The sequence below is a fragment of the Rana temporaria genome, chromosome 10 (assembly GCF_905171775.1).
Source record: "Rana temporaria chromosome 10, aRanTem1.1, whole genome shotgun sequence".
Lineage (NCBI taxonomy): Eukaryota > Metazoa > Chordata > Amphibia > Anura > Ranidae > Rana > Rana temporaria.
Genome location: NC_053498.1, coordinates 71,497,384 through 71,510,596, shown reverse-complemented (window position 1 = coordinate 71,510,596; position 13,213 = coordinate 71,497,384). Strand labels below are relative to the sequence as shown.

Sequence of the window (13,213 nt, the reverse complement as noted above, 5' to 3'; positions counted from 1 at the left end):
ATTGTAATGAGGGCAGGTCACCCTCCCAGACCATGATAAGGTCATCAATGTACCTACGGTAACACCGCAACTGGTGCAGTCTATCTTGGAAAACAACGTCACGCTCCCAGTGTGCCATAAAGAGATTGGCCACACTGGGAGCGAAACGGGCTCCCATAGCAACTCCACATTGCTGAAGAAAGAATTCTTTATTAAACCAAAAATAATTTCTTAACAAACAAAATTTAAGGCAATCCAGCAAGAACTGCACATGATCGTAGCTAAGGTCGGAGGACTCTAACGCCCAACAAACCGAAGTCAAGGCTGCTTCGTGATCGATGATGGTATAGAGCGACCCTACATCTGCAGTCACAAGAATGGTATTGGGAGTGCAGGGGATAGTATCCAAAATCTGAATGATCTGTTTAGTATCCCTGAGGTAAGCAGGCAACCTACATACAAGGGGTTGTAGAAAAACATCAAGATATTGTCCCAATCGGGAACTGACGGAATCTATGCCGTTTACAATAGGGCGGCCAGGAGGCCTTTCAGCATCCTTATGTAATTTCGGTAGAAAGTAGATAATGGGAGTCCGGCAGTAAAAAGGATCTAAATAAGAGGCCTCCTTACTGGTCAGAACACCCTTACCCTTACCCACTTCCACCAAAGAATGCAGCTCATTTTTATACATCACCATAGGATCACCCCGCAATACAGAATAAGTACTACGGTCGCTCAAAAGTCTGCTCATCTCCTCGAAATAATAAGCCTTACTGAGCACAACAAGCCCCCCCCCCTTATCAGCGGGACGAATCACTATATCATTCCGTTTTTCTAGTGATAAAATTCCACGCTTAATACATTGAGAATCTTTCACTCTCTTGATGTTGAGACTTTCCAAATCTTTACACACCATATTGCGAAAGACATCAAGATGCCTAGTATCTGTATATTGTGGGTTAAAAGTAGAGCGGTTCCTAAGATTCTAATGACCCGGAGTAATCCCAGAGGAATTCCTCTCTATTGGATTAGACAAGAAATACTTTTTCATATTCAGACTTCTGGTGTACTTTTGTACATTGACATAAGTCTGAAATTTGTTCATATTCCGGATCGGGGCAAATTTTAAGCCTCTATCTAAAACTCTAGTTTCATCATCGGTCAAAGGAACTCCGCTAAGGTTAAAAATTCCAGTACCTATCAGGACCTTGGCCTTTTGGGCTCTTCTACCGCCTCTGACCCCTCTAGATTTTTTCTCTTTAGGGTGGATTTCCCCCTTGGGGTCTGACTTAGAGGAGGAGGACCGTTCTCCCCCCAATCCCCTATCCAAGGAGGTGGGTAAGGCGGAGGTCCCCTCCAAGGGGTCCTCCCCTGCCCTAAAAAATGCTGATTGGTAGGTGGAGGTCCTTCCCAATAGTTCTGCAAAGGTGCATAGTAATTATAGGTGGGCAGAGGTGGGGCCCCCCCTGGGACGCCACCCCTCCCACCACCCTGTCCGTTCCCCCTGTTAGAGACTGTCCTCCAGGGAGGAATGGCCTGAGAATCAGGTCCAGGTGATTGAGGTAGTCTACCGACTTGGTGACCCGCTTTTCCTCTCGTATTTTTATTTTTGTTATTTTTACCCCTTCCCCTTGTAGGACCCCCTCCTCGGTTTAGAGGACTGAATGGTCTCAAAGGTGTCCTAGTTGACACCCCATCACCATGGTTAATCCCAGATCCCTGGGATAACATGGGAGGGGGTGGTTTAGAGGTATCCATTGATGCAGATAAAGTAGGGGCTAAAGACAGAGAGCTAAGAGATTGCCACTTGTAAACGTTAGGCACCCCAAAATCATTCACATCACGCAAGAACTTCTTGCGCTTTTTTTCTTGGGTCTCTTTATCCCATTTTTCAAGCTTATTTTTAAGCTCCCCAGAGAGGCGAATGAACTCAGAGGTGTCCTTATGTCGCTCAATACGGTCAGTTATCTCTTTAATTTGACTCTCCAACCATAACTTCTTCCGCTGTTTGCGGGATAGTAAAAACCTGATAAGCTCAAAGCCTTTTTCAGTAAAAAAATTGAACCATTCTTTGATTGACTCCTCATCAGTAAGCCCGTCATTAGGTGGCAAATCCCACCTTAGACGTCTGGGTATGATTTTAGTCACAAGATATTGTTCAAAGGTGACAATATCCCACCAGGTCCTTATTTTTTTATCGAATAAATGTCCCAATTTTTTAAAAGAGATATTGAGATCTCCAGAGTCAGAGGCAACTGCAGCCTCTGAGAAAACGTCAGTAAGGGTAACCTCACGGTTCTCTAAGTAAGAAAAGACATCCATTTCCTGCGGCCAAATATAAATGAATTGAGAAATATACTAATAAAGAAAAATTATTCAGTGCTGGAATGTAAATATAAACTAAAAAATGCAAGCCAGCACTAAGGTAAATTCAAATAAAACACCTCACATTGACATAAAATAATAATAGTGCAGCGCAAAACAAACAATTTTAAACTATACATACAGAAAGTTAAAACATATGATATATGATATATAATTAAAAATTATATAATAAAGTCCATATCATTCAGATATACATATCGTCTTTTTCAGCTGGCGATTCCCTATACACCATAAGGAAGATCATAGCGGCTGAAGGGAGGCGAGAGGGGACGCCCCCCCCTCCAGCCGCTTTCTGGTGCTTCTACCGACTCACCGCTGCGTCTGGTGATAGAGATTTCCGGTGCACCACATGGTCACTGGAGTCTCTATGATCGTTGGAGGCTGGGTGCGATGTTATGACATCACGCCCAGCCTCTGCATTCAGACAAATTGCGCTGTCTCGGCTGGAAAGCCGAGATCGCTTTTTTTTTTTAGGCTTCCCAGCCTAGAGGTGAGATGTGGGTTCTTATTGACCCCATATCTTATTGTAAAGAGGCCTGATCATGCCATATTCCTATTACAAGGGATATTTACATTCCTTGTAATAGGAATAAAAGTGATCAAAATGTATTTATTTTTTAAAGTGTCAAACTAAACCAAAATATAATGGGCCAGATCCACAACCAGCGGGCGCAACTTAAATGTTCCGATTTAAGTTACACCGCCGCAAAATTTCTACCTAAGTGCCCGATCCACAAAGCACTTACCTAGAAATTTGCAGCGGTGTAACTTAAATCCGTCCGGTGCAAGGCGGGCCCAATCTAATGGGGCGAGTCCCATTTAAATTAGGCGCGCTCCCGCGCCGGACATACTGCGCATGCTCCCGACGCTATTTTCCCGACGTGCTTTGCGTTACGTTACGTTGCGCCGAGTTTTGTGAATCGCGACGGGTAAAAAAGAGATGCGGCGGGAAAAAAAAAATGTAAAAATAAATTTGACAGCGATGCGGGAAAGACAGGTATACTTTTACATGGTGTACTAACTTTACACTTTGTAAAAGCAGCCCTATCTTTGCGACGGCAAACTAACATTTACGGAGACTTAACGAAGGGAAAAAGCTTTGTGGATCTCCGTAAGTGCTAATTTGCATACCCGACGCTGGATTTCGACGAGAAATGCCCCCAGCGGCGGCCGCGGTACTGCATCCTGAGATCCGACAGTGTAAGTCCATTACACATGTCGGATCTTAGGGATATCTATGCGTAACTGATTCTATGAATCAGCCGCATAGATAGAAACAGGGATACGACGGCGTATCAGCAGATACGCCTGCGTATCCCTTTTGTGGATCTGGCCCATAATGTTTGGGGTTCTATGTAATTTTCTAACACAAAATGATGATTTTTACATGTAGGAGAGAAATGTTAGAATTGGCCTGGTTGGCAAGTGGTTATTTCACTTTGGTGGGTTTGAAATGTGCATAAGAAGTGAAGGAAAGTCTCCCCATAATGTATACAGTATCTTGAAATTAACATTTATTTAATTTTTGATGAAAGTTTATTGCCTTATTTGAAAGCTTTTTTCTCTTCTCAGGAACTAGGGCCACGTCGGAATGACGAATACAGTATGCCAGTCATGCGTACAAGAAATGCTATTTGATCAAATAACAATGGAAAAAGTAAATATTCTGTTTAGCACTTGAGCTGGAAAATCTGTAATGTCACCAGGGGAAATGTTAAGCTTTGTATACTTATGGAACATGTTATGTATTTGTTATGAGCTAATAAAATAGTTGAAAAAGCAGTTTTCCAGTAATGCAATTTCTTAAGAAGAGAGTGATAGGGTTTACTACTAATAAATGTCGCAGGACGAATTAGCATGGGAATAAAAAAACTATTTATGGTACAAAAGTTGAAGAGTCAGGCATAATAGCAGAATGGAAGGTAGAAGTTACTGTGAGGATAAAAAAGGTCTGAAGAGTCCAAAATTAGTGGAGGAAATGGAAGAGTTGTAGTCAACACAGTGGCACTCTCATTTCTCCAAAATTCGCTAGTTGACAGATACATCTCATGTCTGTGTTAGGCATGCATGGGAAGTAATAAATTGGAAAAAATAACCCTGCTTAAAACACATTAACACAAAGCAAATCATCTGGAAATAAAGTCATACACCTTTATTAAAGTGGTTGTAAACCTCAGACATAAAATATGAACAAAGCATATCCTCCTATAGAGTGTCTTTGTTCCTCTGCGATCAGCATGAGTCACTTCTGGCAAGTTTTTCTGACACCAAGAGAAAAAGGTGACATGGGAGGGACCTCCAGCTGATTGAAGGCCTCAGCTCTGTTACTGTGTGAAGGAGGGGGGGGGGGTTGTCCCTTTCCTCCAATCAGAAATCACTGAGTTCTACAGAGTGTAACTTCAGCTCGCTACCGGAGAACCTTTCACCCTACCAGGTACCATGCCAACTAAATGTGACCAAAACCTTCTGTGTGATGTCACAGGCTGTTGCAGTCTCAGACTCTTGTGTGTGTGTGTGTGCCAGGAACCCCTATGCACTCCTTGAATAACTTCAGACCAGGCTTGTTGCAGTTAATAATTTTTACTAAAAGTATGGCAGGATAAACATAACATGGCAGAACATCCTTTTCCAATCTAACACTAATAGTGGCTGCCCCAGAGTACCTGTGCAGGTAAAGTCTTTGTGGGTGAAGTCCATAGCTGGCATATCGCGATGGGGGAAGTTTAAGCTTGGGTGAATTCCCAAAACAAGTGCAGAGCTACACCAGATTTTGCACTCTCTAGTTCTAGTAAATAACCCCCACAATGACCATGAATGTAAATAGAAAACGTTTAAATATAAAGTTATAGCCCATTAAAGCGGAGTTCCACCGAAAAAAAAAAAATTAAAAGTCAGCAGCTACAAAAAGTGTGCCCTACGGTCCAGCGATGTGGGTGTATCAAACCCCGCTCCTCTCCCCCTCCTCTCCACGGTGCCGGAATCACTACTGTGAGCGCCCGGCTGTGGCTTCATAGCCAGGCACGCACTGCGTCTTCACAGCCGGGCACGCACTGTGCAAGTCAGAGTGCTTTCACACTGGGGCAGTGCACTTGCAGGACAGGAAAAAAAAGTCCTACAAGCAGTATCTTTGGGACAGTGGGGGAGCAGTGTATACACTGCTCCCCCACCGCTCCTGCCCATTGTAATGAATGGGCACCGCTTTCAAATCGCTTTGAAAGCAGTGCTAAGCGGGGGCGCGTTTAACACCTTCTGGGGGTTTAAAAGTGCCCCGCTAGCGGTGCCAAAGCGACACTAAAACTAGCGGGGCTTTACCGCTAATGCCCCCCCCCCCCCCCCCGCCTCAGTGTGAAAGGGGTCTCAAGGAGAGACTGACCAAAGCATGCTTTCATCATGAATAGTGGGGAACCGGGACCCTGCCAGAGAGACATGTGGCCCTCTCCGCGGGGACGGCCACGGAGCTGATTGCGGAGCTTGCTGCAGAGAGGCCGGCGGTGGGTGTGCAGGGCCGGCACAAGCAGCTGAGAGTCAGGAGATGTGACCCGGTGTGCCCTATGGCCAGTCCGGGCCTGCTATCTGTAATATGCTCCCATAGATTGGTGTACTGTTTGGTCCTTGCCATTTGCTGTAATTTTGTAGAAGTGCAACTAGGCATGTTCAAACCTGTGTGTAACAACACCAAGCAGCCAATAAAAATTCTGCTCAATGCGCTGGTCATTCTTCAGTACTAAAGATTTTATAACATTATAATTTTTTCTGGTTTGGATAGATTAGACAAAAATTAAAAGCCTGTCATTTTGTATCATGTCCATGTTCCCATTGAGGAGATTAATCCCTCTATCAGGGCTGGGGCTACCACTAGCCAAACTAGGCAGCCACCTAGGACACAGCCACAGCCGGAGCAACCTTGCAATATTATATTGGGAAAATAAATAAAAACAATGGTTTTCTATGTGCCATGTTCACAGCATGCAGAACAAAAGATTACAGTGCACACACACACAAAAATGTCATTTTAAAATCCTACAATGCTATTTAAAGCATCTGAACATAATAAGCAAATATGGGGATTTGGTCACACCATATGGCCATACAGTGCTTAAGCCCACTACTGTGTCAAAGTAACCCATTTTCAGTGGGTCCTACACTAACCATAGAATGAAAGATCCCACTCCATGGGAGAAATACACTCCTATTTATGGGAAACTAAAAGGACTCCTCCTATAACTCAGGTGCACACTGATTAGAAGTACTGGTGGGGGATGAGGGGGTGCTCCATCCCACGGGGTCTGGTCTCTGGACCCATATACCAGGGGTAAATGGGGTACTTTGATGCAATAGTGGGCTTTAGCACTGTATGGCCATATGGTGTGACCTGAGAGAGGAGGACCGGCGGGCATGAGCACACCAAAACAGGTAGCTCTGTCACAGCAGCTTTTCTGCACTGCTCTGCCTTAAAAAAAAATATGTTTGACCCTCCTGGCCCCCAGTACCATGCCCTCCTGACCCCTCTGTGTGCCTTCCTGACTCCCCAGTACCATGTGCTATTGAAAACTCTGTGTGCCCTCCTGGTCCCTAGTACCATGTTCTTCTGACACCTCTGTAGTGTGCCCTCCTGACCATCCAGTACTGTGCCCTCCAGACACTTCAGCCCTCCTGACCCCCCAGTACTGTGTCCCCCTGACCCCTGTGAACCTTGCACTCCAGGCCACCACTGTAGTGTGACCTCCTGACTCCCCAGGACTGTACCTTCTTAACTCAAAGTTCAGTGCCCTCCTGAGCCCTGACCCTCCAGTACCATGCTCTACTGACCCCCCAGTACTGTGCCTTCCTGACCCTCCAGTACTGTGCCCTCCTGACCCCCTAGCCCTCCTGACTCCCTAGTTCCATACCCTACAGCCCCCCTTACGCTGTGCCCTTTAAGACCTACAAGAAGCAGGCTCTTCTGACTCCTCTCTGTTCCCATCCCTTAACATTGCCTTGTTGACCCCTTCTCCTCTGCTCTGCTAACCCCTGTCCTGCTTACTCCTATCATGTGCCCTACTGATCTCTGTAAACTGCTCTACATACTACTGATCTCTGTACACTTTAATTTTGTGAAAGTAGTGCAGCGATGCGTATCTATAAATCTTATATAAACAAATAATTGTACATTCCATAAAACAATTTATGAAAAAAGAAAATAAATAAATTATAAAAAAACAGTTCATATGGGCTTTAAGTCACCACATGTCCCCTTGGCCCCATTGGTTCACAATCCGGCATTCACTCCGGTCTAAATTCTCAGGCCTTCGCTTGGTGGACCAATAAAGGCCTACTACGCATAGCTGATCTTTGTGACCATAGAGGAATTTTATCTAAAAGTGTCCTAAGAGATAAGTATCAGCTTCCCAAATCTGAATTTTTTCGATATGTTTAAATTGTTCATTTTTAAATCATTTGCAGCAAATATCTGATCTTACCTCTTCCACATCGATGGAGTGTTTGTGTCGGACTTATGATAAGCACACTGGACATATCTCTAAAATATACGCAATCCTGGTTTCCAAGACAGAAAAACTGTTCTACATGTCAAAATGGGAACAGGATTTAGGTGAAACTTATGACATGGATGAATGGATCAAAATGTCCACATGTACGTATGTGTCATACATAAACACTTCCTTGATTGAAGCGAATTACAAGGTGTTGATGAGGTGGTATATGGTCCAGACGAGAATTTCAGCATTTGTCCCGGGAGCCTCTTCCTCCTGCTTCCGTGGATGCGGGATGGAAGGTACGGTGTTACATGTGTGGTGGGCTTGTCCCAAGGTGAAACGCTTCTGGATTCGCATTTATAATTTTATATATTCACTTACTCAAGTGAATTTGCATAAGTCCCCACAGCAGGCTCTCTTGGGATGCCCAATAGATGGAACCCCCAGATGGGCAGGGAAACTCATAACTTTTATTTTTACAGCAGCTAGAATAGCGATCGCTAGGTCATGCAAGTCCCCGGTGATTCCCTTTAAGCCTCGTACACACGATCAGTCCATCCGATGAGAACGGTCTGATGGACCGTTGTCATCGGTTAACCGATGAAGCCGACTGATGGTCCGTCGCGCCCACACACCATCGGTTAAATAACCGATCGTGTCAGAACGCGGTGACATAAAACACGACGTGCTGAAAAAAACAAAGTTCAATGCTTCCAAGCATGCGTCGACTTGATTCTGAGCATGCGTGGATTTTTAACCGATGGTTGTGCCTACTAACGATCGTTTTTTTCCCATCGGTTAGGAATCCATCGGTTAAATTTAAAGCAGGTTGGCTTTTTTTTAACCGATGGTTAAATAACCTATGGGGCCCACACACGATCGGTTTTGACTGATGAAAACGGTCCATCAGACCGTTGTACTTTGGTTAACCTATCGTGTGTACGAGGCCTTACTTTAGTGAAATCCAAGCTCTCCTGGATTATGGTGAATGAGCGCCTTGCGGCGATCCTCCTAGATAAGCAAACTAAATTTGACAAGGTATGGGAACCCTGGATCAACTATTTGTCTGACCCCCTGTGAACAATAGGGGTCCTGGGTTTGGAGTGCACTATTTCTCCGGCATTCTGCCGTCTTCTCCTATTCTCTGTTTACTTTTCTTTTCTTTTCTTACTTTATATTTCCGGACTATATTTTCCTTTACTCTCTCCAAATTTCAGATGGAGAGAGAAGAGATGTTTTAATTGGTGTAACAGCGAAGTTATTTTACATGGTGTGGGTTTGTAATTTCCTTTTTGGACTGCTTAATTTGTATTGTTATACCTTTGATTGTTATACTGTTTTTTTATACTATTGTTTTGATTACTTTTGGATTGTCCGAAAATTTCCTAATAAAAATTATTAAAGATAAAAACAGTTCATATGTAGGTTTCCAAAGCTGTCACTGCTGTGAAAAATCCTATTTAAATGGATCCAATATTCAGTGTACACCACCACCTGCTAAAATGCCTGCTCACCTCAAGGATGAGTATAAAACTCATGGACATATCACTCCTTGTGTCCACCACAATATATCCACTTTACCAATGGTAGTAATTCCTACAGTCTCCAGACTGCACCTCTGTGTGGGTAATCAACGTTTGAATTGTCTCCAAACAACACCTTCCTCCATTCGCTTTTTAATAATCAATTCCACTTATATTTCCAGGGGTTAAGGACATGAAACAAAAAACACAAGTACCATAGTGTTCTCTACTTTTGAATTTATTAAAAAAGCCCCCCTAAAAAGTTACATTTACAAGAAATAACAATAAAAACAGCATGTATCAAATCACCAGCTCATTCACCGCAGACCTAGACTCATGGGGCCAAATCCTCAAAAAACGGGCCTAACTTAACTTTTCCGAGTTAAGTTACACTGCCGCAAATCTCCCAAGTTAGGTGCCGATCCTCAAAGCACTTACCTGGAAATTTTCGGCAGTGCAACTTAACTCCGTCCGGCGCAAGGCGTTCCTAATACAAATGGGCGATTCCCATTTAAATTAGGCGCGCTCCCGAGCCGGACGTACTGCGCATGCCCGTGACGTCATTTTTCCCGACGTGCGTCACGTGTTTTTACGATACGCCGAGTTTTGAGGATCGCGCCGGGTTAAAAAGTTGCGACGGGTTAAAAAAAAGATCCGGCGAAAAAAAAAAAAAAAATCTAATTAAAAAAAAATAGCGGCGATCGAAAAAAAGGTCTGTTTTTACAAGGTGTAAACAGTTTACACCTTGTAAAAGCAGCCCTATTTTTACGTATGCAAACGTAAACTTACGGAGAAAAAACAAAGCTGAAAAGCTTTGTGGATCTCCGTAAGTCCTCATTTGCATACGCGAAGCGGCATTTCGACGCAAAATGCCCCCAGCGGCGGATGCGGTACTGCATCCTAAGATCCGACAGTGTAAGTCTCTTACAGATGTCGGATCTTCTGCCTATCTTTGGAAAACTGCTTCTGAGGATCAGTTCCAAAGATAGGCACAGGGATACGCAGGCGGAACAGCAGATCCGCCTGCGTATCCCTTTTGAGGATTTGGCCCATGGTGCTTTGCCTGGAACGGACTAAGAAGCACGAGGCTGAAAAGCGCGAATCGTCTCTCACCAAACAAGAGGATCAGCAAAAGCAGCCCAAAGGGTGGCGCCGTTGGAATGGAACTTCCCCTTTATAGTGCCGTTGTACGTGTTGTATGATTTTGTCTGAGCGTGTGTAGGCAGCCTGAGAGGAATTCTGTCGGGAAAACCAGCGTTTTTTTAATCCGACGGAAAAAACGCACGTGTGTACTAGGCATAAGTGTCGGTTTATTAAAAGTCAGCAGCTATGCTTTTTGTAGCTGCTGACTTTTAATAAACTAAAACGTGGGTGGAACTCCGCTGTAAGCAGATCAGCAAACAGTCAAAGAAGACAAAAATTAGAAATAAAGAAGACATGTTATATGCTTTACAAGCAAGTATTAGGAAGTCAATTTATTTTTTTTAGAAATCTTTATTTTATATTTTCAAAAGCATATTACAAATACAAGATATCTATAGACAAAGAAAAGAGACACATATTTAAAAGAAAGTCATATATACTATATATATATATATATCTTATTATAGAACATCTCAGTCTCATGTAGAATTGGAAAAAAACTTTATTTATGATACATACTGTATTATATAATATATGCATGAATGGAAGAGTGGGGCCCTACACAGGTACATTTTATACTAGCCCAGAGTCCCCCTTTAACCACTTGAGACCTGCGCTATAGACAAAAGACGTCCACAGCGCGGCTCTCAAGTGCCAAGTGGACGTCTTTAGACGTCCTTTTATGTGCATTACCCGCGTGCGCCTCTGGGGGGCGCGCGGCGGGTAAACACCGTCCCGGCGCATCGCCGAAGAGCCGATGCGTGTACCTGGCGGCTGCGATGTCCGCCGGGTACACGCGATCGTCGGTAACACAGCAGGTACGTGGAGCTCTGTGTGTAAACACAGAGCTCCACGTGCTGTCAGAGGAGAGGAGACCGATCTGTGTCCCTTGTACATAGAGACACAGCATCGGTCACCTCCCCCAGTCACCCCCCTCCCCCCACACAGTTAGAACACACCCAGGATACACATTTAACCCCTTCCTCACCCCCTAGTGTTAACCCCTTCCCTGCCAGTCACATTTATACAGTAATTAGTGCATTTTTATAGCACTGATCGCTGTATAAATGTGAATGGTCCCAAATTTGTGTCGAAAGTGTCCGATACGTCCGCCGCAATATCGCAGTCTCAATAAAAATCGCAGATCGCCGCCATTACTAGTAAAAAAAATAAAAATAAAACAAACAAAATCATAATTCTGTTCCCCATTTTGTAGGCGCTATAACTTTTGCGCAAACCAGTCGCTTATTTTTTTTTTACAAAAATACGTAGAAAAATACGTATCGGCCTTAACTGAGAATTTTTTTTTTTTTTTTTTTTTTAAATTGGGATATTTATTATAGCAACAAGTAAAAAATATATATATATTTTTTAAATTGTCGCTTTTTTTTTGTTTATAGCGCAAAAAATAAAAACCGCAGAGGTGATCAAATACCACCAAAATAAAGCTCTATTTGTGGGGAAAATAGGACGTCAATTTTGTTTGGGAGCCACGTCGCACGACCGCGCAAATGTCAGTTAAAGCGACGCAGTGCCGGAAACTGAAATTTCGCCTGAGCAAGAAGGGGGTTTATGTGCCCAGTAAGCAAGTGGTTAAGACTGATTGTTCTCTACCTATGCATGGAAGATAGGTGGTGGGATTTTAAGAGGATGTATTTTGATTTCTTCCGTTGCATTCCACCTTTTAAATTTGCACTGAACAGATAATTCCCAAAGCTGGCCATGGTTAGTTTTGACTTTTGAGAAAATAAAGTAGCAAGTCTTTATCATTACCCTTAAATAATATGGAAGCATGCAATTTGGCAATGCGATTGATTCCCCCAGGTGGCTGACGCATGCCCTTAATAAATATGGTGGTCATTTGGTAGTGTCCCTGCACTCTGCCCTTAGATTAAAGTAATTGGCAACAAAACTGCCATGGAAAACAGATGGCCTGCGATATGATGTAGCGTGAACGAATTAGAAATACTTCCAGGCCAATTCAAGAAACAGTGTCAAGAACAACAAAGATTTCAAATGGTGGCAATCCATTGCCTGGGGATAGGAAGGAATACTGTTTGCAGGGGTACTACATTACTGAGCCAGAATGGGATAAGGGAGGGGGATTTTAGGTACGGTGTATGAGTGATCTAGGTATGGGTGCACAAAGAAAAGATGTACAGCAAAAAACACATATGTAGAAAATATATTGATTTCTTTTACACACTAGCATATTTTTGTTTCCTTTCTCACTTTTTATGGATACATATACTTGTTTCAAAGCAAATCTGTAAACGGATTATATAATAAATATAAAAATCATTTTTTTTTTCATTTAGCATTAATACCATACTATCCATACCATACGATCTTCTCCGCCGCTTCCGGGTATGGGCTGCGGGACTGGGCGTTCCTATTTGATTGAGAGGCTTCCGACAGGCTTCCGACGGTTGCATCTAACGCGTCACGATTTTCCGAAAGTAGCCGAACGTCGGTGCGCAGGCGCCGTATAGAGCCGCACCGACGTTCGGCTTCTTTCGGCTACTCGTGACGCGATGTATGCGACCGTCGGAAGCCTGACGGAAGCCTGTCAATCAAATAGGAACGTCCAGTTTCTTGTGAAAAAAAAAAATAGGAACGTCCAGTCCCGAAGACCATACCCGGAAGCGGCGGAGAAGATCGCTCTCTAAAACGGTAAGTACAGCTTCAATTATAAAAAAACTAGCCGAT

The 13,213-nt window shown here is 43.6% G+C and overlaps 1 protein-coding gene across 2 annotated transcripts in view; it reads left to right on the top strand.

The window, feature by feature from the left end:
• CD3G (CD3g molecule) overlaps positions 1-4,146 on the top strand; it is a 47,952-nt gene extending 43,806 nt beyond the window's left edge. For both annotated transcript variants that reach the window (XM_040325440.1, XM_040325439.1), the window contains exon 6: positions 3,937-4,146. In XM_040325440.1, the coding sequence (XP_040181374.1) occupies positions 3,937-4,002 (66 nt within the window). In that variant the 3' untranslated portion in view covers positions 4,003-4,146. The remainder of the gene's footprint in view (positions 1-3,936) is intronic.
• Positions 4,147-13,213: the final 9,067 nt, after the last annotated feature.